The 24,639-nt window shown below is 45.3% G+C and overlaps 10 protein-coding genes across 10 annotated transcripts; 7 read left to right on the top strand and 3 right to left on the bottom strand.

The window, feature by feature from the left end:
- Window positions 1–273: 273 nt before the first annotated feature.
- Window positions 274–2,581, top strand: I203_100578 (uncharacterized protein; the record flags this gene model as incomplete). The annotated part of the gene is made up of 7 exons (XM_019150404.1): window positions 274–551; window positions 664–932; window positions 1,003–1,204; window positions 1,342–1,691; window positions 1,843–1,969; window positions 2,025–2,288; window positions 2,353–2,581. 7 exons carry the CDS (start codon window positions 274–276, stop codon window positions 2,579–2,581), a joined length of 1,719 nt encoding a protein of 572 aa, XP_019000370.1.
- A 670-nt stretch (window positions 2,582–3,251) lies between these two features.
- On the top strand, window positions 3,252–4,610 carry I203_100577 (uncharacterized protein; the record flags this gene model as incomplete). Its single annotated transcript, XM_019150403.1, has 2 exons — window positions 3,252–4,457; window positions 4,539–4,610. 2 exons carry the CDS (start codon window positions 3,252–3,254, stop codon window positions 4,608–4,610), a joined length of 1,278 nt encoding a protein of 425 aa, XP_019000369.1.
- An 859-nt stretch (window positions 4,611–5,469) lies between these two features.
- Window positions 5,470–7,448, top strand: I203_100576 (uncharacterized protein; the record flags this gene model as incomplete). Its single annotated transcript, XM_065516683.1, has 3 exons — window positions 5,470–6,664; window positions 6,718–7,319; window positions 7,392–7,448. 3 exons carry the CDS (start codon window positions 5,470–5,472, stop codon window positions 7,446–7,448), a joined length of 1,854 nt encoding a protein of 617 aa, XP_065373501.1.
- A 1,163-nt stretch (window positions 7,449–8,611) lies between these two features.
- Window positions 8,612–9,841, top strand: I203_100575 (uncharacterized protein; the record flags this gene model as incomplete). Its single annotated transcript, XM_019150401.1, has 1 exon — window positions 8,612–9,841. One exon carries the CDS (start codon window positions 8,612–8,614, stop codon window positions 9,839–9,841), a length of 1,230 nt encoding a protein of 409 aa, XP_019000367.1.
- A 279-nt stretch (window positions 9,842–10,120) lies between these two features.
- Window positions 10,121–10,861, bottom strand: I203_100574 (uncharacterized protein; the record flags this gene model as incomplete). The annotated part of the gene is made up of 5 exons (XM_065516682.1): window positions 10,121–10,162; window positions 10,345–10,493; window positions 10,673–10,712; window positions 10,786–10,794; window positions 10,859–10,861. 5 exons carry the CDS (start codon window positions 10,859–10,861, stop codon window positions 10,121–10,123), a joined length of 243 nt encoding a protein of 80 aa, XP_065373500.1.
- A 474-nt stretch (window positions 10,862–11,335) lies between these two features.
- I203_100573 (uncharacterized protein) lies at window positions 11,336–13,204 on the top strand (the record flags this gene model as incomplete). The annotated part of the gene is made up of 9 exons (XM_019150399.1): window positions 11,336–11,418; window positions 11,511–11,726; window positions 11,794–11,905; window positions 11,960–12,113; window positions 12,165–12,448; window positions 12,523–12,637; window positions 12,690–12,825; window positions 12,877–12,976; window positions 13,031–13,204. 9 exons carry the CDS (start codon window positions 11,336–11,338, stop codon window positions 13,202–13,204), a joined length of 1,374 nt encoding a protein of 457 aa, XP_019000365.1.
- Window positions 13,205–15,901: 2,697 nt separating this feature from the next.
- On the top strand, window positions 15,902–17,633 carry I203_100572 (uncharacterized protein; the record flags this gene model as incomplete). The annotated part of the gene is made up of 6 exons (XM_019150398.1): window positions 15,902–16,423; window positions 16,475–16,690; window positions 16,757–16,997; window positions 17,060–17,167; window positions 17,225–17,428; window positions 17,506–17,633. 6 exons carry the CDS (start codon window positions 15,902–15,904, stop codon window positions 17,631–17,633), a joined length of 1,419 nt encoding a protein of 472 aa, XP_019000364.1.
- A 978-nt stretch (window positions 17,634–18,611) lies between these two features.
- Window positions 18,612–19,335, bottom strand: I203_100571 (cytochrome c; the record flags this gene model as incomplete). The annotated part of the gene is made up of 6 exons (XM_019150397.1): window positions 18,612–18,746; window positions 18,812–18,840; window positions 18,896–18,988; window positions 19,058–19,079; window positions 19,145–19,176; window positions 19,314–19,335. The coding sequence occupies 6 exons, from the start codon at window positions 19,333–19,335 to the stop codon at window positions 18,612–18,614; spliced, it is 333 nt and encodes a 110-aa protein (XP_019000363.1).
- Window positions 19,336–19,832: 497 nt separating this feature from the next.
- On the top strand, window positions 19,833–20,533 carry I203_100570 (uncharacterized protein; the record flags this gene model as incomplete). Its single annotated transcript, XM_065516681.1, has 4 exons — window positions 19,833–19,872; window positions 19,937–19,976; window positions 20,154–20,294; window positions 20,485–20,533. 4 exons carry the CDS (start codon window positions 19,833–19,835, stop codon window positions 20,531–20,533), a joined length of 270 nt encoding a protein of 89 aa, XP_065373499.1.
- A 372-nt stretch (window positions 20,534–20,905) lies between these two features.
- On the bottom strand, window positions 20,906–24,094 carry I203_100569 (uncharacterized protein; the record flags this gene model as incomplete). The annotated part of the gene is made up of 14 exons (XM_019150396.2): window positions 20,906–21,172; window positions 21,235–21,303; window positions 21,359–21,570; window positions 21,626–21,724; window positions 21,788–21,922; window positions 21,967–22,042; window positions 22,113–22,249; window positions 22,297–23,077; window positions 23,167–23,375; window positions 23,440–23,561; window positions 23,611–23,675; window positions 23,741–23,890; window positions 23,945–24,008; window positions 24,078–24,094. The coding sequence occupies 14 exons, from the start codon at window positions 24,092–24,094 to the stop codon at window positions 20,906–20,908; spliced, it is 2,403 nt and encodes an 800-aa protein (XP_019000362.2).
- Window positions 24,095–24,639: the final 545 nt, after the last annotated feature.

Here is a 24,639-nt window from a genome sequence, read left to right as displayed (position 1 = left end):
TGGTTCGAGGATAGTTTATAGGATTTCTGCCAGAGTGAAATGGTTGACTACGCGTCATGAGTGAGGGAGGACAAGAGTGCTAGTGTCACCCACCACTGCGAAACGTGGACATGAGATTGATACACCTGAATATCTTTTTCACTATTTGTGGCTGTTTTATCCCAATATTTCATTCGATACCTTTCTAACCTTTGGGAATCAAGAGTGAGTTTCGTGACCAAAGATAATTCACGTCAATCATACATCCTCGATAAACGTATACACAATTGCACGATGAGTGTATCCGAATCAGCACCCGCACCGAGCGAGATTCAACAGATATCGATACCTTCCCAAAATATGGACGTAGATACTCTTGCTCCAGCCTCAGAACCCTTAACTCAATTCCAACAACCTCCACCTTCCAATAAACGCAAGACCGAAGATGATGAGCCGAAAGAACCTCTGTCGGAGGTGATACTGAGACGTTTGACGAGGATAAAAGAGGGTGATACGGTGATGTTGAAGCTGCCTAGTGATGCTATCAAGGTGATTACGGTGGAGAAGAACGGGTAAGTGTGAATTGTTTAATTCCAGTACTACTCATATGGGAAGGCTTTGACATGTGCGAAATTCTGGTAAGATTCAGCGGGAAAAGCTGACTGCTATACGTTTTGTCCCTAGTCTCATACAGCTAGGTAAATACGGAGCATTCCCATCTTCCCAACTTCTCGGAATGCATTACGATATAACCTACGAGATCATCGGTGGACCATCTGCTTCCGGATCAGGTAGTAGTACCCCTCTGCCATTTATGAGCGAAGAGAATGGACAGAATACCAAGAATAAGAAGAAAGGAAAATCGAAAGAAAATGATAATAGTAGGACTAATCCCGGTTGGAAAAATGTTTTAAGGCCGTTGAAAAGACAGAATGTTGTTGATGCCGTTGTGGGTGAGTAAGAACTTCTCCAAAAAAACTCCTGACATAATTCGAATTGCGCTAAATTGTCATGATATTCCAGACGACATAACGGAAACCAACGAGCATATCCACGATTTACCAGAACTGGAAAAACAGACATTATCGCACGATGAGATCAACGAATTGCGGTCGCAGGGTCTATCAGTAGAAGAGATAATAAAAAAGCAGGAAGAAGCGCATGAGATGTTCAAGTTGAAAACCGAGTTTAGTAAAGAGAAATGGAGGAGGAGGAAAGAGAAGAAGTGAGTGGTCCGGTCATCCTATCTTCAACTTTTATAGAGTGGTGAATAAAAAGGTGATATTGAGAGATGTGTCAGATAGAGTGAAAGTTTGACGGAAGACCCAGATCATCTTACTAATGTTGCACTTCAATCTTTAGATTCTCTACCACTGTTCATCCATTATCACCTTCCATTCCTAATATCCTACACCATTACTCCGAAAGGTCTCCCGCATCAGTTCTCCATCTCCGAGTCGACACCCTCTCGCAGTTATTAAATATGGCAAACATCCGACCCGGCGGGCGATATTTGGTAGTAGACGATACGAGCGGTCTTGTCACTGCTGCCATTTTAGAACGGATGGGAAGCGAAGGGAAGATATTGTTGTTCAACAATAGCGATTCACCGCCTGCGTGGAGCATATTACAATCTATGAACATAAGCGAGAGGGAATTGAAAGGTGTGAAATGTTTGAATTGGATGGAAGCGCAGGAGGATTACGAGAGACGTGAGTGTTCGTTATGATTTGCGAACGATGTACGTTGGAAGAAAAGGGGATTGTCCGAAACCAGCCTGTACGGATCTCGAGCTTCGTCTTGGCTCATTCGAAGGAAATTGGATACTAGTGGAGCCATGAGCTGACACTCCGATTATCGCAGCCCCGCCACCGCCTGAAGACGACAATGCTAAACCCGCCAAAGTCGCCCAGCGATTGCGCAAACACAATGCTCAAGTTGCCGAACTGAATGCTACGAGGGATGAACTGCATATGGGAGGATGGGACGGGTGAGCAAAGTTTTCTCTTTCGGAAACTGTAGCTGACCCAGTATATTTATCTCAGATTGATTCTCGCCACGACACTATCCCCGATCTCTGTCCTCTCCTTCCTCACCCAATACCTAATAGGTTCAGCACCCATCGTAGTCTACTCCCCACATATGCAGGTCTTAGCGGAGCTTCTCGCCTGGTCAAAGAAAGATCCACATTACTTACATGATACCCTATCGGAATCTTGGGAGAGGACGTACCAGGTATTACCTGGACGGACTCATCCGATGATGAATACCAGTACGTCCGGCGGGTGGTTATGGTCTGCTATAAGAGTGTAAGTGGTATTTGCGAATTGCATCCGGAACCGGTCCAGCTTATATGTAAATATTCGGTAATAGCCATCCCAGTCAATTCCAACCTGAATCTCACTCGAGATTCAAGAGGCGTAAGACGGGGAAACAATCGGGTAAAGAAACCCCCTCAGGCGAAGGTGGAAATGCTAGTGCCGAAGAGAAAAAGCAAGATGAAAGTGGAGCGGGACCTGGAGTCGAAGTCGAGGCGGAAATGCAGTCGAAAGCGGATACGAGTATTTCAGAACAAGCTGTATCGGAAATATTGGGTGCTTGAAGCGGTAGCTTGCGCAAGACATTCGGATTCTTCACATACATGCATGATGCACTCGCAATACACATGTTCGGAGCGAGGGCATCTCAGGCTGGAACCAAAGACGCCTGACGGTAATGTCAGCCATCATTGCTCAATATGCACAGCATCGCAGGCAATCGTTGATGATCATGTCACGTCATGGACTTTTCATGACCCACAAGTACTCGACATCGGAGTTTCGCTGACATGCTCTTCCTTTCATAATGATTGATCCACTAAATACGCCATTTCCTTGACGTCACCTCCGACGAGATCATGTTTTCTGTCCTTTGATATCTTTCAGTGGGACATTTCAGTTGATAAGATGATGATGGACCAGTACTTACCTTCCTCAGTTTCGCACTTTTCGAATTCCGCAATGAAATGATGAGAGATACAAGAGGCTCCTCTCCGGTATAAAAGGCCCCAAATGGATGTTCCGTACAGCCAGCTGCTCATAAAATACAGTATCATCTCAATTTATTTGGAGTATTGATAGCATTATCTCATTCCATTCAGCGAGTATCTCCAAATCTTATAAAAGAAGTAAGCCATATCCTGTATCGCCCTGGAATTCAAAACATTTGATTACGAAAGCTGATCGGAAGTCATATATATGCAGAATTCATTGCTATAGATTTCATAACCCAAGATGAGCACCATAACCATCATCAATGGTGAACAGAATCCGAATGAGGAATACCAGATTAACGTTCGACATGTATCGCTTGTCAGTCAAGATGGAACGGGCTCTGCGCGTAATGTGATATCATTTGAGCCATCTTACCGAACCAGACCACCCCAAATGTCCAATACATCTGCCACCGATGATTCAGATGGATATGGGTGGAAGCGTATCTATCATGAATTCATACCATTACTGAGCGATTCAAATCTTCTTTTGAAAGCCCCTCGATTCGAAAATCGTGAAGTCACTCTAAATATGCTATACAAAAACTCTGAAGGGAGCTCACAGGACTTGTTTACCGAAAGCTTCGTCAAGGAAGTGTCAAATACTGTAGATAAGTATCTTGAATCTGAATCATCCCTGTTAGACATGCAAAGGGATATAATAAATCGACAAAAAGATATACGGAAGAATCTGAATTCTATCGGAAAAGGGAAAGTGTCGACAGCCAATCCACGTATTCTGCAAAAGTTGAATAAGATTCGAGAAGAAAGACGAGAACAGCTCGCATCAGATGCAAGTGCGTTAGAGGAGGAGGAAAAGTCATTTTACAGGGCTAGATATGGGCTGGAAATGTATTATCAATCTTATTTTTCGATTTGTCATGATTATCTCGAACAGTTGAGATCACTTCAATCAAAGTCAGTCAAAAGTTGTTTGGACAATAGTGCAGGTGAGCCGGATCAGCAAGCAACGGAGGAAGATCGTAAGCTGAAAGAGAGATGGATCGAATATAAGATGATTGAATGTAATTGGAGAGATCTCAAAGCTCGTTTATCCCTTGGAGATTCAGAGATGAGAATGGTCGAAAATTCAATTTTTAAGACGGATCAGAGGATTCAACAAGCTTCACAGAGAATTATCCATCTTGAGAACGAGTTGCAAAAGGCTGGGATGGAAGAGATCAACAAGGGTAATGCTTTCCAAGATGATTTCGATGAGCGATATGGTACGGGGGAGGATGTGCCGGTGTATGCTTATGAGTGGTCAAGCCTTTGGGATCGACATCGAAATAACCATAAAAACATAGACAGACCTGATACGGATATCACTGAGGTATATCCTGTCAACATCTCCCGACTAGATGAGGGGAGAGCAGAGTCGGAATTTGAGGAAGATCCTAAAGTGACTGAACAAATTTTCAAGAGCAGACGTTATAGAACTAGCGGGGTAAGTACTGTACCTCTCAGGATTTTGACATAGTCCATTACCATATCTGGATGGTCTTTGCTGATGTCCGACTCTATCAAGGGGAATACATTCTATAGTGGATACATCATGAACCCGGGAGTAGCGGATACTTATCGGACTACTTTCCCTTGATATGAGACTTATCCATCTTCCGTCTACTGTTGCTTCTCTGCCTTTTTTCTGGGAAATTTGATTGACCTGTAATCACAAACCATTCCGCTTTACGAATATTCCATGATAGATATTGAACAATCACGATCATTCACTTGCTTGATACTGTACATAAGTAGTCAATGTCATTTGGAAGTCGTAAACAACTTGGTCAGGTCGGTATGACTGATAATATGTATCTAAACGCTTCCGGCATCTGTGAGCCTATCCCAGTCGAATATTCTTACAGAAAAAAATACATCTTGTTTATGATGTATGCTTTACTCGCCACACACAATGGATGCCATTTTCGTGTTGGACAGCTTGGGGGAATATTACGTCGATGTCTGACTGGACTACCTAAAATCTACTGCTCCTTTTCTGTTCTTTGACACAAGACACAAAGGCGCTGAACGTCATTTGTCTCAATGGAAAGAGAGTGAGGATTCAAAAAAGGAGAAAGAAGAGGTCCAAGCCATCTGGTTCAAGGCCCCTTTTCATGGAAGGTCATGTCTCCTTTGAAAGAAGATTGTCAATATGAGTCCCTCTTTGCACGTTGAGGAAGTGACATCCCTTCGTTCTCATAACCCTGAGGAAAACTTTTGAGCTCATGGCCTGAGAAGGTGAGTAGATAGTACTTTATAGGCACCTCGTCCTCCCATACCTATTCTTGACAGCTTTCATCAACCATACACTCACGGTCCTGTGTTCCCAATTCTTTACGCTATCATAGCCAATTATAACATCGCCTAAGGTATGTATGTTCTCCAGGGGTCAAATGAGGTAGCAAGGTAGCTGATATCTCAGTGTAGTGACTTGACCTGAACGTTTGTAATCCACAATGACCACTCACTCAGTAGGCAACAATGACGAGGAATATAATGTAACTCCGGTTCTGATTCATCCTGATGGTCAACCCAAGAGACTCGTCACCCACTTTACTCCTGCCTATAGAGAAAGAGGCTCTGAGGAGCCTTATCAGCCAATTATCCATGACTTGTTCCCCATCTTCGATCTTGACAGCGGTGCGAAGCAAATCTCGGAAGAAGAGGACCTTCCGGTGAAATCCGCAATGTTATTGAAAGGCAAAGACTTGTTTACCGAGAATTTTGTCAAGGAAACCTCAAAATACGTCCAACGTTATCGGGAAGCGAAAAGCATTTGTGATAATCTTCGAACGGAGCTGGAACGGGAGCTGACTGCCTTGAGAAGAGATCAAGCGAAACGGGACTTGTCAGTGATACGTCAGTCTGGCAATCTTGAAACGCATGATTCCGCCACCGGTATGTCGCAGGACTTGTACGATCGGGAGGCAGCGCTAGACGCGAAAATGAATTCGTGGTATAGAGCAAAAGCCGGCCTCGAGATGATAGCTCAAGGATTTTCCAGCGCAGTTGAAGCCAATTGGAATTCAATCCAACCTCGTGAGATCAGATCGGAAACTCAATTTATCGATCATATTTCGTCGATGGCAAACGAAGGCTCTCCTGCCGATCTGGCAATCAGGGACGCGTGGGGTTGTTACATCAAAGCTAGCGCTTACTTCACTCGAGCAAATTCCTATGTTCGTCTGAATCAGCTCGAGGACAAGATGAATGAATGCTCAACTGTAGTAGGTAAGCAGAGGAAGAATAACATGCTGGAATGTTTAGGTGAATCACAAGGCAGACTTTTCTTGGCTCGTGATTCAAAGCGTGGTGCGCGTGATGATTTTCTCAACGGATTTCACAGTAGGTATGGATGGGAAGTCGAGGTGCCCGATTCTGGCTCGAAATGGAACGCCCTTTGGTCTCAACATCAAGAGAAAATGATTAGGAAGACAAACGTCAGATATGAGCTCGGTACATCGGACGGCACTGGGACAAGACCTGCTGGTCGAATTGTAGCAGAGTATATTCTAGGAGATGAGGATGAGCAACGATGGCGTCCTATCGCTCATCCAAACGTCCCCTCGTTCAACGAGCTGACCAAACAAGACTCCGGTACGGACAGACCTCCCGGAAAGCGTTTGAATGCTAGAAACTTCCTATCTAAAGGTGAGTGGAAGGTAGACCGACTCACGATTTTCTCGAAGAGATGAATCGAAAAGTTTTACCTTTGGCCACTGCCATGACGCAGATCTCAGAGGCCCGAAGCGCTCTTAAAGACGATGAACAGGGCCTAGCCGAATTGAAGAGGGTTGAAATTGCCTGCAAAGAGATCAAGAATACTCTTCCAGAAGCTATCACCTCAAATATGCAGGCGTTATACGACCGTGAGGTATCCCAATGGAATAAGTCATTCAGAGATTCCGAAATGATAGCTCAACGAGTGATCCCTTATCAAGGTGAAATCATCAGTCGATGGATGGACCGAGTGCAGACCTCATTGTGGCACCATGATTGTCTCGAGAGAGCCCGATTGACATCGTTGACCGCCCATCTGCGAGCGGATACAGACCAATCACCAGCAGCCCTAGATGTGCAGCACAAGCTAGAAGAGGAGCTCGACAAGCTGAATGGGGAGAACCAGCGTTTCCTGATTGACTTCGATGAGACATTTGGCCCCGAAACCCGAATTCCGATAACTGGCGAAGAGTGGCAAAGACTCTGCACCAAGTTCCCTGCTGCTTCGGGTGGCGCAGAAACAGTTTTTGATGCTAATCAAGCAAGCGATTACTCGAGTTACACAAGGAGGAATACAGCTAGTGGGGTGAGTCTACCAACATCTGAGACATGACAGCGGCTATGGAACTGACGATGTCATTCTTGCTCAGCCATATAGCCTCAAGGATTCTGCAAAATCCCGCACAAATATTTGGTTCTCTGGGGTAAAACCTGATCTGGTTGGTCTACAGTAGATCACGAAGCGACCAATGAGCTTGCTACTATCGATGAATGAGTCCAATCCACCCGGGAACCGTCAATCAAGCTTGTGTATGTGAGAATCTTCGTGTAATTTCCGCAGATATAGTCGTCCATGAGTATACAACTTTCCGAAGGACCTGTCTATAGCATAAACATTTTTAACGCAAGTTGAGAGAGTCACTCGTAGTGGCAGCCACAATCTGTCAGCAGAAACGAGCAATCGAAAACCAAATCCGCTGCAAAGGATCGGTCATATAGTTCTGACTTATAGTGAAGTAGGCGTTTCAGTCGTCTTTTCCGTGGAGATGTCAACTTGCGATCGTGGATAAGACCACTTACTACTTGCCCGATACCTTCAGTTCAACCAGTCTTCGTGTTATACAGTCATCGGGAGGTCGTCTCACAACTCTTTTGCTCATGACGTCTGATGTCGTCCCTCCTTTCGTCTGACCTGTCGAAGAAAGGATGTCAATCGCTTTTACGTCTCAATCCCCGACGTCCAGCCCGGAGATCATCCAATGCAGTAATTAGTATCACAATTCCGTCACCCTCACTTCTCTTTTTCGACATTATCACCTCTAGACAAGCATGAAAACTTTCCAATCTCCCTCTTTTAGCTGTTCGGCTGCTCGGCAATCTCCATAAGCTTAGCACGAAATTGTGCTCGATTATCAATCTATCTTTAAAAAGCTGGGTTCGAAACGGCTTCCTTCCGAAGAGTACTCCTTCGAACCGCATCCAGGTCAAACGGATAGCCCGTCAGTAACCCAATTCACTGCTCGACGCCGCCCCTGAGGCAGTACGGGAGATAGCGACTGGCAAGTATTTTCGGACTCTCGACTACCTGTCTTCGCCGAAAACAAGCATCCGACAACAGACGCTCCTTCGGAGCTTGATGAACGGCGAGATGGTCCGTATCCAGATGAGCTTCTGTCAAGCTATAAACATTTCATTAAGAGAGTGCAAGATTCCGTACACGTCCATAGGAGCAACATCGAAGCTCTCAATCAATGGAGGGATGTGGCAGACGATAGCGAAGGTCAGCAGGAACTAATTCATCAGACTCTCCAGACTCAGCGGGCCGAAGTTTTCCTCAGTAAGATTGCCGACTCGCTGTGTCCAGAAGTATACCAAAAAATGAAACATGCAAACAAGCTTGAATTTGACCGACATGAAGCTTTACTATCGAAAATCAGGACTGAAGCTCGAAGTGTCGGCAGCTTCCATGACGAAACAGACTTGAAGATTATGGAAGATCAGCTTTCTTGCATGTCTCGAAGAGCGACTCTGCGGGAGATGAATACGCAGAGGGACGTGATTGCTCTAATTGGCGATTTCAGTATAGCGATCAGTCCGGATACCCATAGAACAGAGAGAGAAAATGATCGTCGGAATAGAATCAAGTCGCAACGAAAGAATATTCAGACTGTTAGTAAGGTGTTGGAAAAGCAGGAAAGGAACTTGGGAAAGTTGTTCAGACAACGGTATGGCTCTGTAGAAGAGATACCGTCTTCCAGTCAGGGCTGGAACTCACTGTGGGCGTCAACTCGTTTCAAGCCCGGTACAAGCCGAATAAAGTACAAGCTTGTTGCTTCGGATGGCGACACAACATCTCCAACATGCCGATTACGACCGGAATATATTGTCGATCCTGAAGATGCACAGGAAGATTGGAAACCTATCTTAGATCCGGCCGTACCTCTCTTTAGCGGATATGAATCCCAACACCAAGATGAGACATTGTCAGCATGTGATGTCAATCTGTCTAGAGTTTCGGATGGGACCGGTATCCCAACGGGGGATTTTGTCAACAACGTTGGAAGTATGCTTTTGCTGACGGAAGCGTCTAAAGCGAAGTTGGACAGCTTGAGCGAGGATCCCAATGATTGGCAGCACGAGGGTGGAGAACTAGAGAAGGCTGCCCATCTGAAGAGGATGAATAACGCAATGAAGATCATGCAAGAAACTTTGCCTACTATTTTACATGACGATTGGAACACCATACTATACTCTCAGACCCAGTCTCTGAACTCCGAGCTAACAGATCGAGTCATTAAGGGTATGACTGCCGATGAGTCGCAAGTCTTGAACAAATGGAAGTCATGGATGACGAATCGCGTTAACGCCAAAACAGCAGATGCTCTCGCCGATCTGTACGATGTCTTAGCTATTCTGACCAAAGAGGATAGCCATGAGGAATATGTAGAATATTCTCAAGCCAAAGACAATGCACTCAAGCTCAAAGCAACGCATGAGGAAGGAACAAGATTGTCAGCAGTCGAACTTGCCCACGCGTTGCCGGATGCGGAGAGTTGCCCATCTACGATTGAAGAGTGGAATGAGCTATTGTTGAACAGAAGAACTTAGTAGTGCAATGATGGCGCGGCTCTCCGGGTTGTCAGAGATCTTGGCTTCCTGTATTGGATACTTGTCTATAGATGCTTGAGGATTTGTTGATGACAGAGAGCAGATTTAGCTCGAGGCTTTCTATGAGAGACCATTTGATGAACAGCCTGGAGATTTTTAGCAGATTCGTGATGCGAAGTGACAACCGCGATCTATTTCGTCAGTAGTGTGAGTGGAAGAAGCAAGAGGCCGACTGCATAATCGCCATGATCTAGCTGTCTGCATTCCCACTAAGAATACCTATTCTTGCCTTACGCCAATCTCTTTCGCTTGCGGTGACCACTGATATCCGAAAACAAGAGAATGGTCAGCATGACTCTGTGTATTTTACATTGTCCTGTCTGAAGCGATCCCTCGTCTAAGTTGTCCTTAGGGTGCTTGATAGTCCTACTGCCCGGTACGCGGTCGTATCCATCACGTCTCTTCGCATCCGAAAATTCAATACTCGAAAAATCGATACTCACTCGTTGCGAAGGTATAGGTCTAGTAGGTGCTATATGCCTCTGTTCCTTACTCGCCGATAACCTCCATACACCGAATGTAGCTAATCCAATACCGAATACGCATATCGCAGTGTTTGTTGCCCAGTTCGAGGGTCTAGACCACCAACCACCTGTTATGAGTATTTTCGGAAATCGAGGAGTGGTGTTGTTGCGAAATCATTTGTCAAGTTAGAATTGCGGAAATGAGGTGTTTTCCGAAGGGTAAGAAGTGATGATGAAAAGGCGGACAGCGAAGACCGCACGTCAGCGTTCTGTCGTCCGAAAAGTCGCTACAGCGTCTCCTACTGACCTGATGGTGTCCATACTTCTTTTGGATAAGGGTAGTGTGCCTATATATCATAATCCGTCCAATGTCAGCTCCTTCGGCAGGTTCACCTGGTTTGTCTTCGCTATTCCACTCACTCCGCCGCCCTATGGTCATATATATAAATATCAGCTTTCGCATGCTCTCGATCACATCTTGAATTGCACACACCATGATGATTATGCTGTATAGTTTCTTGAATGAAGACGTTGCAGAGAGCGAAAACAACACTTCATATGCACTGGAGCATGAGCTTCGTGACCTGATGGTCTTCGAGCTTTTCGGGGCCTGTGCCTAAAACACAACATGTATTGCTCAAAATAGGTATGCGAGTGCTTAACGAAGCCCTTCTCTTTCGATAGGCATGGGGCCTGACGCATGCATGTGTTTGTGAAAAGGGAGTAATTTCATTGGATATCGGGAGTTATCGGAGTGAAATTGTATGGCACTTGTATATCCGTGTCAGGCACGTGTAAGTCATGTTCTATCTCAAATGCATTTGATCCCGGTTGCATTTGATCCCGGTTGCATTTGATCCCGTTGATAGCGAATATGCCCAACACCTAATCCAAATTGACTTCCACTCGTTAATGCTTTTTCATTGCACTCTCAACCCAACTTCCATCAACAATACCAAGCATCTTCAATATGCCTTCTAAGACATATACGGAGAAAGCTCAAGAATCTCAAGCTGCTTGGAATGCTGCTTCGGATCCCAAACTCGGCAAAATGTAAGTACAGCTCCAATTCAATGCTCCCTTACGAATCGAGCGCATGTCCGTTGCAAGTAGCATCTGTAATGCTCATTGATCTTGTCTGTTAGAACTCATCAAAAGACTGAAGAGCTTCGCCAGACTATCGATATCCCCGTTTCCGTCCTGCGCCTAGTCGTACGACACGCGAACGTGCCGGCAAATCATCTCGCTGATTGGATCTGCCAACAACTTGGTACCACACTGTCCGATAAATCTTCCGGTAAATCACTGGACCAGATTGGATTGAAGAAGCTTACCGCAGCTCAGCAGAAAATAGCTCTCGAGTAAGTATCTTTGTTCTCTGGTGTTTCTCTGGTGTTAGATGAGAGCTAATCGAACATTATCGGATAGTTGCTATTCGAATTGGAACGCTAGATATCATCTCCTCTACGTGCATGATGAGGTGGATGGCAGAAACCAGGGCTGGAAGTGTATAGCTCGAACCACTGGGTCATTGCGACAGGTAAGCTTACAATGTTCAGTGTTGTCGCAAGGAGTTTTTGGTTGACGGAAACAGCTCTTTGGCGAACCTCGAATACCCGATGCTGCCTTTGAGGCTCTGATGCAATTGCCCTTGCATAACGATTACGACGTGGTTTTACGGAATCTCGGACGACCAGCCTCTAGCGATGATATCGAACGAATGGCATGTATCTGTCGTTGGGCTTATGGTGGGTTAACTCACTATCTGGAATTCTCCTCATATTGACCCGTGTATTCAGGCAGTCGATTAGGTATGCTGAACCCAAATCCTCAAGGCGTGCCCTTGAACAGTCCTATTCTCTCCTGTCAAGATCTTGTCAACAGACCACCGAGGAATAGGGAACCCCAAATGCGTATGCTTTTTTACTGGTTCTCAACTCCGATGGATACCCAGCTTTACACGGAAGGACGGGGTTTACTCCCATTTTATCCAACAAGTTCTTCCCGACTGTATCCCGAAGCCGCAAAGATACAAGCCTATGATCGAGAGGCGCTTGATAGAGCATTCGAGGCTGTGTGCCAGGTAAGTCCCTCCTTTGTGAACCTGTAATTACGGAAAGTATGTAACAGCTGACATCGATATACTGGATTGCTTAGAAACGCAAAATCTCCATAGTCGAAGCAAGAAATAGCATCAAAACAACTTCTTACGATTGGGCGATGTTCAAACAGCAGGATCTCACTCTAGGGATGGAACTCATCATGGACATCAGTAAGTCTTTACGGCAGCTTTGTTCTGGATTTGGAGTCTGACCATCTGTTAGTACACGAGATACAAACTGTTGAACGACGAGGCTTCGGACCTGTTTACTATATTTGGGAAGCAGTTCGAAGACATTTCGAAGGTCGTCTAGCAAGGTCGCTGCCATTGACCAAGGCTCAAGCTGAGGAGCTCCTCAGGTAAGTTCTGCCTTTCCTCGTCTGTATTGGCGCTGATCGTGATGCTTGCAGGCTCAGAGACCAGTACGTGGTCGTCGCAGACATACCTCCAGCCGAGATCGAACGTTCTTTCGCCGAGCTTCCCCGGCATCGACTCAAGAAGATATTTTGGGTAAGTTGTTTCGCAACGCTGTCAATCGCATGCTGATATTCAGAACGCAAATAGAGACTTCGAAAATCGGAGGAAGATGTGTCAAGAGCTCAGTTAGTCGAACAGATCCTAGCGGTCGACAGCCAAGTGAGGGATAAGGAAGCCGAAGAGGAAGATGACGAAAACGAGGAAGATGACGAAGAGGACGAAGATGACGTTTGGGAGGGTGAAAAGATGGATCTAGATTGATCGAAGAGGTACGTAAAATGAAGTTCCCGCTATAATTACTATTCGCTAACTTAGCACTCCAATCAGAACGCCTCCTTCCGACAAGTGACTGCCATCGACTTCATCTCACTACTTCCACTCATTACGACGGCGATCAACGCACCTCATTCAACGAAGAATCAGCGGACACTAGAAAAGTGAATATGATCGTTTGGTGAATTGTTAGTACCTCTTAGATTATTTGCTATCCTCTTCATCGGAGGGTGTCCAACTGGACAAGCTCATAACGTCAGATATCCCATATCGCCTACGTGCAGAACAGTCACTGCCATATGATGGTAAGTTTCTCATTGCTTATTTCCCATCTAAACAACAATTCGAACCAAATCTCACGTTCTCGGACTTCTTAATATGTTCCCTTTTCTCTCTCAACTCTGTATATAGGACAGTAGTCTTTTCGTCAGAGTAAACTTCCAAGTAAGTAGACTCCATGCATATCACATCAATTGTTCGGCTATGGAAAGCGTTCTGCATGTTTGCAGATAAGGCTTATGATGTACTTTGCCTTCATGCACTATCCTTTGCTCAAATGGAGACCGAATTCGGTATTTGTTACTCTCTGTCCTATATAGTAGAGTATAGACAGACACCATGCGTTTTACAAGCGTCCATGGCAATTTGAGAGATGGAGCTCGCAAGGTTCACGAAGCATGGAGCAGGCTAATCGCTTTCAGTTCAGATGTTTATCTAAAATGCATAACTCGATATACACTATCGCCCTCTTTTCTGACAGTCTTACCGTTAAAAATAGAATTATTCGCTACTCGGCCCATGCCATTGGTGTTGGCGGAATCAAATAGACTGGAGATGTTCGGACACACGATCCACCTGGATTTGTTATATATATCAATTTTCATATCCCATAGTTTCTCTTGTTAACCTCATATATGCATTGTATACACACAATCAACGATTGGAACCGAGGCGAGAAGCGAGCGATATACGAGTGAATCGTCTTCATTTCAGGATTCGAGGCGCCCTATCGAGTAATTATTGTTATCGACCTCAGGTTGAAGCAAGAATGCGGAAAGCATGATGTACTTCGTATTTACTATGATTTCTTCACGTTGATTTCCTACGCATCGCTCCATCGAAACGTGTGAGTTCCCATATCTTCCTCCTCCTAACATTGGCGACTATGCATATGATGAGCAGATCGTATTTGCCTGTGGTGTATTTGCAAAATGCATGTCATTGGCTTTACTAAAATGGGTAAATATACCACCGAACTACGTCACCCCGGAAGAGCCAGTCACAACCGCTCCTCACACCCAGATGACTGATGAGGATTGCTCTGAGCTTTGAGGTGGAGTGAGGAGAAGTGAGATCACAGAACCTGGTTGGACATATTCCTGATGTGAGTGTAACTTTATCACCTAAGGGAATCCGTCCAGTCATCTAACATATATACTGTAAGTTGTTCAAACACTCAGTAAGTCTATACTACACTTCGGATTCGAAAACTTACTTACTAATCTGCTAGATAGCTTCATGGCTACATCGTACCATGATATTATCCATATGTCGGGTTTCTGACCTATAGTCTGAATCTGTCGTCGCTCTGCTTTGGGCACTCCGTTAGATTCTTCCAATATGTCGATAAGTTTGACTGGTCTGTGAGGATTTTAGGATTACTCAGGCATAATGTTTGAGTGCCGATAGGATGGGGCATAGTTGGCCGTCTCTATATTAGTTGGTACGATCGCGTCGTATCACCCAGAAGTAAGGCAAGGGAAGTGAGCTGAAACGGTCAATGAAGATGACATTCACCACCGATCCGCAATCTATATCGAAGCGAGGCCGAATTCACATACCTTTTGAGCAGGTTGACCAAAGGTCTAATTCTACCCTTTCACATACGATATTTGGAGCGAGCGTGACTATGCCGTGATTCATGGTGGCCGAACCCATCCCTGCACAACAGTCCGAGCTAGTCAGTACTGATACTACAGACACGATACAACGTTTTATTGCAAGTAAACAGGGAAGGTGGAGGTTTTGTGAGAACAAATCGTTGTTCGTTACTCACAAAATCCAAAGATCCAATTCCTTCATACAGCCCTTGTATTCTGAAGAAGTGATCCTTTTATCCGCGACGTGACCGATAATTCACCTATTGCATACCTAACTCGAGTTCTTCCGATCTGTATCGGTACAGCTCATCCGGAAAATCGATGTTGGCCGAGGAGTAATGCTAGAAATGAATCGACTGACGATAAAACGTGATAGCTGACGAGCTCTACCAATGGCTTATTGCAAGTGAATCGATGGCAGAACTCATCCTGGTGAACGCACGGATCGTTCCGAGATAGAGGTATGTATGAAATGATGATGTAAGATGTGAGGACAGAATGATCAGCGCCCAAAGGATGGTCCAGTCATCCGCTTAACATTCAGAGAAAAAAGATACGATGGCATACCAAAGGTCTGTGCGTCGGTTGAGTGGACGTCGTCTCTTCACTCTTCACTCTTGTGCATTTCTCTTTCTCTTTCCAGTCCTCTCTATGCTATCATTCACACTCGCACTCTTTCTCGCACTCTCATTCACCACCACATTTACGTCCACACTTACGTCCACGCTCCATCTTCTGACAATCACTGTCTAACCAGCTCACCTACCTCTTCCTGCCATCTTTCACAAGATATACACCTCTCAAAATGGAATCATATCGACGAATTGTCAGAACTCACGGTAACGCTTCTTTCACCATTCACGATAAAACTCGTTTATGTGTTCAAGCAGCCGAGATGATCCCACTCAATGTGGGCGATATGTTCGAATTGGGTTGTCTCCTTAGGCACCTCTTCAATCAATACCCTCTTCTTCGAGGATATTATTGGTCTAAAACCGGTGGCAAGGATACAACGCACGGAATGAAGATTTTTCTCGAGACCAAGGCCGACCGACTTCTTGCAAAAGGTGGAGTCGTGTACAATACCCTTGTCGCTCATCATTTCGACCCAACAGTACTGTGCTACCCTGTAGGCAGAAATGACGATGGCAAGGCGACTCCACGATATATAACGATACAAGCGTGCGTGGCCGTAATGGAATGGTCGATACGATATAAGGAGGAACTGGACAATGCAGCAAAGGACAATCGACTACCAAAGTTAGTCTGGTCAGTGAAAGGGAAAGCGGAAGATCTGGATAACGTAGTGCTGCTCCCCCACCATATGGTGAGTCTCTTGCTATTCGCTGAAAGGAGTGAAAGCTCATGGATGGCGCAGCACAAATACGTTACTCTCCAACTCTACCCCTCCTTTTCCAAGATGCCTGTCGCCAAAAAGAATCAACACTTTTCACTCGTTCTCCAGGATCTAAATAATTTGGTTATCTGGGACTCGGATAGAACCAATCGGAAGAAAGTGATGGTTGAATTCTACCCCGTTGGCATACCAGGTGACTCCAACTCAACTCAACATCCAGTGATTGTGTGGAGACACGTGAGTCACCTCTTGGTCTATCTATCTTTGGAGGCTGCTGAGAACCTGACATTTCTGCTTCTGCAGATGAACACGTTAGTCGATCCCTCGCAATATAACCCCTCGACCAGTTTCGGGAAATTTGATCGTTCGGCTCAACCAGACTGGGAAAGCTTACTATGTACAGAGTACAAGAAGGCCATAAAGTCTCGGATTACGAGGGTAAACAAGCTTGAACAAGGGCTACAGTCCTCTACGTCGTCCCAACCTCCAGCATCGAATCAGATCGCCAACATTCCTGGCCATCCAGTTCCACCGGTTTCACCTGGTGAGTATGCAGACGTCTGGGCGAGATCCTACTCAGCTGATCCACCACAATGGCGTATATAGCTCCTTTCGCATCTTCGTCGACCTGGAAGCCTGGAAAAACCGCTAAAGTGGCTGCACCACCACGCGAAACAACTCCTGAGGCGTTGCACGAAGTCCCTCTTAATGCAGGTAAGTGCTTTCATTTAATAGACCGGCATAGACTGACGAAGCATATGAAATCCCTAGACACTACCGATACACCCAGGAAGACAGACCGGAAAGGCAAGGGGAAGATGATTGACTCACCGTCCGATGAGAACGATACCTGCAGTGACCGCAAAGGAAAGGGCAAGATGGTCGACCCATTAGTCAAGCCAGGAAGAAGGCTCAGATCTTCTCTTTCGGGATTGAGAGGAATCGACATCCCATTCGAGCAACCTGATCCCACGAGTGAGTTACCATTCCACTCAGATTGGTCAAACATCCTTCGAAGAATACCGCTAATTGCACTGCACAAACACGCACAGCTACGGCAAACAGCATGACCAACCCGATCGAAATCCCTGACTCAGACGATGAACAACCTGGTCCGTCCAAGAAAAGGAAATTTCGAAAACCGCTCATGATCTTGGACTCCGATGATGATGGCGATTGAAGAATTATACTGTATCCATCCGACTACTTCATCCGGATTCGGTGTATTCATGACCCTATGGTTCAATGGGAAAGGATTGGTGCCGTCCGAGCTCACTCAATCACCTCGGAGTAGTATTTCCTCGACTCTTGCAAGAACTACCAGCTGATCCCCGTCCTTTGCATAGTCTCTACCCGAAGACCTCGCTCGTCATGAGAATTCGCCATGTAGTGAAGCAGGTGGATTTACATGGATCGATTCATTCCTAGCTGGTAATGTAGTATCTTATAGAATACATTCCCTTCAATCCCCATCCAAACCTATCTCAACCAAATCTCACGTTCTCGGACAATACTTGAATTTTCGAATTCTTACATCAATATAAAATTCCCGTTCAGCTTGTACATACTTTTCTCTAGCTTTTTTTCTTCGTTTACCCTATTTTTCCTTGCCTTTTCTTCTAGGTACAGAATGTCATGGACTCGGTCGGATCGATACAAGTAGTGCGGCGAAGTTCAGCAACGATCAATTTCCTCGGTTGTTCGTTTCCACTGTGAATTTGACAGTCGCACTACCGCTCCTGCTCACCATCTGCTAGTCAGGGATATCATCAAAGCTCGAATGCTTACAAGAGGGAATCACATCATTCCAAGGCATCAGGATCATCGGAAGATGTGCTAGGACATGTCGTGTCAGTCTGCTTCACACATACGATCATAGCTGTTGCAGTCATACAGTATTGATATGGTAAGGAAGGAACAGGGAGAATCCAACATTGTCAGCTCTTACCAAGCAGGCAGTTTGCTGTTCTCATCATGTGACAATGTGAGACAAGAATACAGTATACAAGCACCAATATATCGTGGAAGATATGCTGTAATGCAGTGAGCTTGTGACAAGCGAATGAGAGCATCTGATGCATCGATATCTACACCATGTCAGCCTATGCCTGGACTTGTCTACGCTCCCTATCAACCCTTCCCGAGATCTAAGACTAATCTACTTAGTTTCAGCCTCTAAGAAACTAATTAAATCATTCCTATCTTTCGCCTTCTTCAAACCAGCGAAAGCCATCTTGGTACCGGGAATGTACTTCTTAGGGTTCTCGAGATATTCGAAGAGAGTTTGTCCTTCCTATCAATTATCAATCTTGGTCAGCAACCTGAGTCTCATAGCCGTAGCCAGTGATATGTACTCACCCAGGTAACACCTTTGTTAACGTTGGCAGCTGTCAAGGGCGAAATATCAGCAACTGTAACAAATTTAGGCCGGAAAAAACTGACCTGTATATGAGTAGCCATCAACCGATCCAGACTTTCGACCGAACAATCCATGAAGCGCAGGTCCGACTTTATTCCCCTCATTCGATTTCAATGCTGGTGACAAGTGAGGAGGAGGAGCGGTGAGTATTGCGCAAGAGTGGTGTAAACGATTGGGAAACTCACTGTGACATTGGGCACATCGGGTCTAAGCAGAGAAGATGGGAATCAGCGGAAAGCAACGACAGGCTTGAATTAACTGAGCCAGCTCACCTTGAAGATACTGGCACCTTTAGAGACGTCACCTGTGAGCAGAGAGCGTGAAGTTAGCTTTGACTTGAGCAAGATATGGAGAAATAGATCGATCGGGAGAAGGGGAAGCGATCGCCGCCAGAAGGTGATTGTCGGTGGGTTTTCTTGTGTAAAAGCACCGTATACGCACCAGGAGTGTATTTGTCAGACATTTTTATGAGAAGTATTGAACTGAAGTATTCAAGAGTCGCAGAATCGATTTGTGGATTGGTGGAAGACGAGAAATGGAAAGATTTAGAATGTTGGAAAAGTCGCTATAAATTGTTGGGTGTGTTTGGTGCGTACGCTGGTACGTATTGCAAGCTCCACCATAGGTCAACGGCTGGCACGGATATACAAGTGCCATACAATTTCACTCCGATAACTCCCGATATCCAATGAAATTACTCCCTTTTCACAAGTGAACAAGTTGGGAGGCGATCGCCGCTTTAGCATGGCATCCTGATCAGTACCATCTGCTGTACACCTAGTGGCCTATCGTATGGGCTCAACCAGCGAGAATGTTGCTGAACCTGAACCTGGTTCAACACATTGTCATCGTTTTGCTGTTGTATCATCAAACCCATAGGGCATGTTACAACATAGGCTTCATAGTGACTTCATTTTTGGGCAGTATGCATAATAATGAGTAGGTCATAAGTGTTCCGATATGCTGATGCTGTCCGCTGAATCGCAGGGCGGCGGACGGAGTGAATTGTTGCGATATCGAAGCAGCATGACCGATCTAACCACTTCAACCCCGCTAACATCGAGGGCATTGTCCTTATCCTAAAGAAAATATGAACACCTTCAGGTGAGTTTGAAGGCCTTTCCGAGTCTGGGATAATAATGTCACTTCGCGTAAATCCATCTCCTTCATCCGCATCTTTCCTTATCAAAGTCGTACAAAACTTATTTACTTTCGGCTGGCTCATTACACTGAACACATCGTCATTAAGACATTCGTCATTCGTACATGACGGCTCTGCAGGTGGCTGGTGGTCTCGACTGGTACCAACACTGCGATCTGCGTATTAGGTATTGGATTAGCTGCATTTGGTGTATGGTGGTTATCGTCAAGTAAAAAGACTAAAGATATATCGCTCGTACTAGACCTATGCCATCTCAAAGGGTGAGTACGATTGCTGCTCATTCACTTCCGGGCGAGAATATGTGGGCGCATAAAGTGAGAGTAAGGAATGACTCGAAGGGGAAAAAATACATAACGTATAATCGTTGATACTGGATATTCAAGGCGATCTCTGGGGCATATACAGAACCGGTCATCTGAGACTGAGCTGACGATTCTGCTTGCTTTGTAGTGGTCAACTCAAGCGAAAGATTTGGGTGTTAGGCAGGAATGATGAATGAATAAATTATGGGTAGTCATATGGATTTTATGAAAACATCTGTTGAGACATGAACATCTTGATTTGTCTCAATCGATCGCATTACAGATATCACTCAGATACAGATTGATATCTTGGTTTGATCCATCCCGGCATGGAATCTCGGGGGGTTGTATGTTCTCTGACAATCATAATTTACATGCTACTGAATCGAGTCAAATTGGAGAAAGAAGGCTGCCTAGTATACAAATTGAGATGGAAAGAAAATCCGTGAAACGAGAGGAGGGTATGTACTAAGTTCTGAATACTGCAAACTACGACGCAAATATACAATATAATCAAAGGGTCCGAGAACGTGAGATTTGGTTCGAAGAGATGAATAATTGCTTATTCATCAGAATGGAAGGGGTGGCATCTTGAAGTCCTCGAAATCGGTATAGGTAGTTATAGATTCGGGCTCACCTGGTTGATTTGGAAGAATGTGGGATTGCAATGCAAAATCCACTCCTTCGGTCTCGTTTCCACCAGTGAACGGGCGAATGTAATTATGAATATCTACGTACCTGTGCTCTAGGGTCGGGTCCCAGTCCAGCATGTTTTCCCGAGTCAGAACGGTGCATGCGTCCATGTAGTAGATCTCTTCATCGGCGGCATAGGTGACCTGCGAAAGATTTCACAACATTTGTCAGTGTCTGTGTGTGCTCATAAACAAATGGTGCCTACCTTCGTATATAATAGGTACTGGGGATGGTTCGCTGATACCAGGACACCACGCTTAGGAAGGCGGAGATCCTGGAGTGTGCGTCAGATGGGTCGTTCGTATCAGATTACGCTGATCTGCACTCACAACGGCAGATTTTAGGTTCACAGTGGATTCTGCGATATTCCTCCATACGAACTTCATCTGACTGACGTGTGTCGCTTGGCTGCTTTGTGGTACTCGTATGGCTACGTTCGCACCGTAGGCCTTCAAGAGAATCTGGATCAGTCGAGCCGAGTAATCTTGTCGATCTGCGATGCCATGTGGAAGCGGCTTGATGGGAGTATCGACAAAGATGGCTGTGAAAGAGTCAGTGCTTATTCGCTGCCTGATCAGTCGAGTAATGCAACCCACTGGACCACAATTTACACAATTCCTCTACTCGACCTTGGACACCTTTGAGAACAGAATAGCTCAGGATGTACTTTCTGGCGAAAGCACTATCCATGTTTCCTGTAATAGACATTCCGCGAATGGTCAATTCAAACCCGTATCATATAGTCGCTGTGCACTCACGTGGGACCTGCGCTACCCAATGATTGTATATTCCCAGCTGAGAGAGATGATCGCTAGTATCGTGACCGAATTTCTTCAACGCGTCCAATACAGAACCTTTTTCCTCCTCCAACGGGACCTTTTGCAGCGGCGGATCTATAACAGTCGTCAGTTTCAATGCAGACCCTGGTGTGACTCACTTTCAAGCAGCGAAATCATTTTCATGACTTCATGTTCCAAGCCACTTCCTCGACAACTCAGGAATAGTTTGGCGTGCTGTGGGCCCTTTATCTTCAGCGCTTCATCCTTCACCTCAGACCAATCCGATGAATTATGTTATACTCACATGAGGCTCCAGAGGCAGCTTACTAGCCAATAATCCTTCTTCAGTCAGAGTCAAGACCTTGTTCTCGTCGAATTGCGCAAAACCAAGAGTAAGTAAGTTCCAAATTGCTCGATAAAGCTGAGAGCGTTTCGGTTTGACTTCGACGAGAGTTAGCACCAATTCATTCTGCTAAAACCGTACTCACTGAACCATGCAAAATCGTGAATACCAGAACAATTAGGCATCGCAAGAATAAGGAGGACCAGGGAAGTAATGTCGGTCTTGAGGAGTGGCGAAGGAGGGAACAAAGGTACAGATGCATACCAGTTGTTTGTGTAAAGCGGAAAGTAAAAACCTTCCCTGGTCCTTCCAGTACGACCTTTCCTTTGGTCCATCTCTGCTTTAGAACAAGTGATGGGAATGAATTCCCATGCGTTGACATTTGCATGGTAGATCATGGTCTTCTTTATACCCGAATCGATTACCCCCACCAGATCATCGATTGTGACGCTAGTTTCAGCCACATTGGTACTGGCGATGATTTTGGTGTAGGTAACTTCTTTTACCTTTCCGTCAATTTCGATTTGCTCGGTGTGAGGGGCAAGAACTACCTTGACTTCAGCCGCAGAAAGATCTCGGTACAAGACAAGAAAATCTGTAAAGCGAAATTCTTGAGGAAATTGATCTTTGAGTAATTGACAGTACTCGACGAATTGATGGCATTCCCTTTGACCAGGCGTGAAAACGAGAAAGTTACCAGGGGGAAAATGAGCTTTCTTCTTGACGAAATAAGTGACGAGATTTTGGAGTGCTTCTATCATCCAGTCTTGAGAGGGTCTAGGACGAGAGTAAGTGTGGATGATTTGTGTCCGGCCGTCGAAGTTGAGGACTTGGGCGCCAAAGTCGGAGTAGAAGTTGATCAAATCGCTATTGTTACTCGTTGCTGACATGAGAATAACTTTGAGATGAGGTCGTTTCAGCATCACCTATGTTGACACAACCAACCAATTAGCTGATGGTAGCTTGTCTGGGGTAGTCTTCGAAAATTCTTTGGGAAAGACAGCAGCGGACTTACTTTCTTCAACACACCTAGAAGAGCTATCATGTTGATCGACAGCTCGTGTATCTCGTCAATGATAAGAACGTCATATCTATCGAGAGCCGGGTTGGAGGACAGGTTCGCCAATAGGTAGCCATCTGTCTGAACCACTATACTCGGAAGACCAGCCGTAGGCATTTGTACATCCCCTCGCATCTGAAGTCCAACATCGTGCCCGAAGTCAACTAACAATGTCAAGAGTCACTCAAGTCAACGGTATATCTCGGTCAGTCAGCCATTGAGACTTACGTCCAGATTCTACTGCCAGTCGATTTGCACATCCTCTGGCTGCGATTTGTCTCGGCTGAGTAACGAGAACGGACGTCGATAGCCCCGCTTCTCGTAGGACATGAAGGGATACTTGGGGGATCCTGAGAACGACTATCAGCCACAGCCAAGTGCGGAAGAGCATTCACTCACGATGTACTCTTACCAGAACCTGTGGGTGAGCTTACGATCAATACTTGCGCACTGGTATCGTAAAACTACACGATGGAGCACTTTTTCAGCGAAGGAATCTGATGACAAGGAAGAATCATCGATGACTTACAGCGTCTAAAAACAAGTCTATTTGTTTCATTACCGGCAAGTTTTGTCGGAACTGGTTGACCTCGGTATATCCCTCAGGCCATTTCTTCAGGGTGCCATCCGATTCCATCTTCAAGGGGTTTCCGCCGAAGCCTGATTCGTGGTGTGGATCCTAGTATCAAGTTTCAGCTTCTGAGGCTGATGGTTAAAATCAAGTATGACTGACTTGTCTTTTGATGAGACCAGCTCTCGTTAGCTTCTTGCCATAGTAAGAATCGGCAGTAGAGGTTCTGGGAGTGAGCGATACCATCAGCGCAAAGACTGATATGACAAGTCAAGCTGAGGAAGTGAGAGCTCACTGATTGGCTGATTGCATGGTGTCGAGGAATCTTTGGGTTGAGCTTTTACAGGGAATGAGGTAAGTTTTTGATTATGACAGAGATAACGTTGATATCGAAGCGGAATGGGAAGCAAGAAGAAACATAAGAGGAGAAAAGGAATGATCATGTTGTTACTGACTGATGTTTGATGATTTGATGGTGAAGGTTTTGACATATGGCCAAAGCGTCTCATGTCAACAAACAGGAGGTCCTTTGACTCGTAGGGATGGGTGTCTGTGATGTCATACAGCATCATTATCAACATGCTGTTGCATGCTAGATTCTTCATTTGAACTCTAACACGTACATATCCGTTCTCCTTCGTTGCTCTTCCAGACCTGCAGAATGATAGTTGACTCCTCTCTAATCTCATCGAATCCTTCGTCAATCGAGGGTTTGTCGAAAGCTCCTGGTTGAGCCGTCCATAACATGCAAGATATACTTTATTTTGCTTGTCAAGATTCAATGGACGCAAGAAGGTGGAATGATATTAAGAGTCCATTCATGCATTGCGTTGTCACGACTAACAAGGCATATTTTG

The sequence above is a fragment of the Kwoniella mangroviensis genome, assembly GCF_000507465.2.
Source record: "Kwoniella mangroviensis CBS 8507 chromosome 1 map unlocalized Ctg01, whole genome shotgun sequence".
In the NCBI taxonomy this organism is placed as follows: Eukaryota; Fungi; Basidiomycota; class Tremellomycetes; order Tremellales; family Cryptococcaceae; genus Kwoniella; species Kwoniella mangrovensis.
The sequence above is the reverse complement of the archived record's forward strand: the minus strand, read 5'-3'. Positions and strand labels throughout refer to the sequence as shown.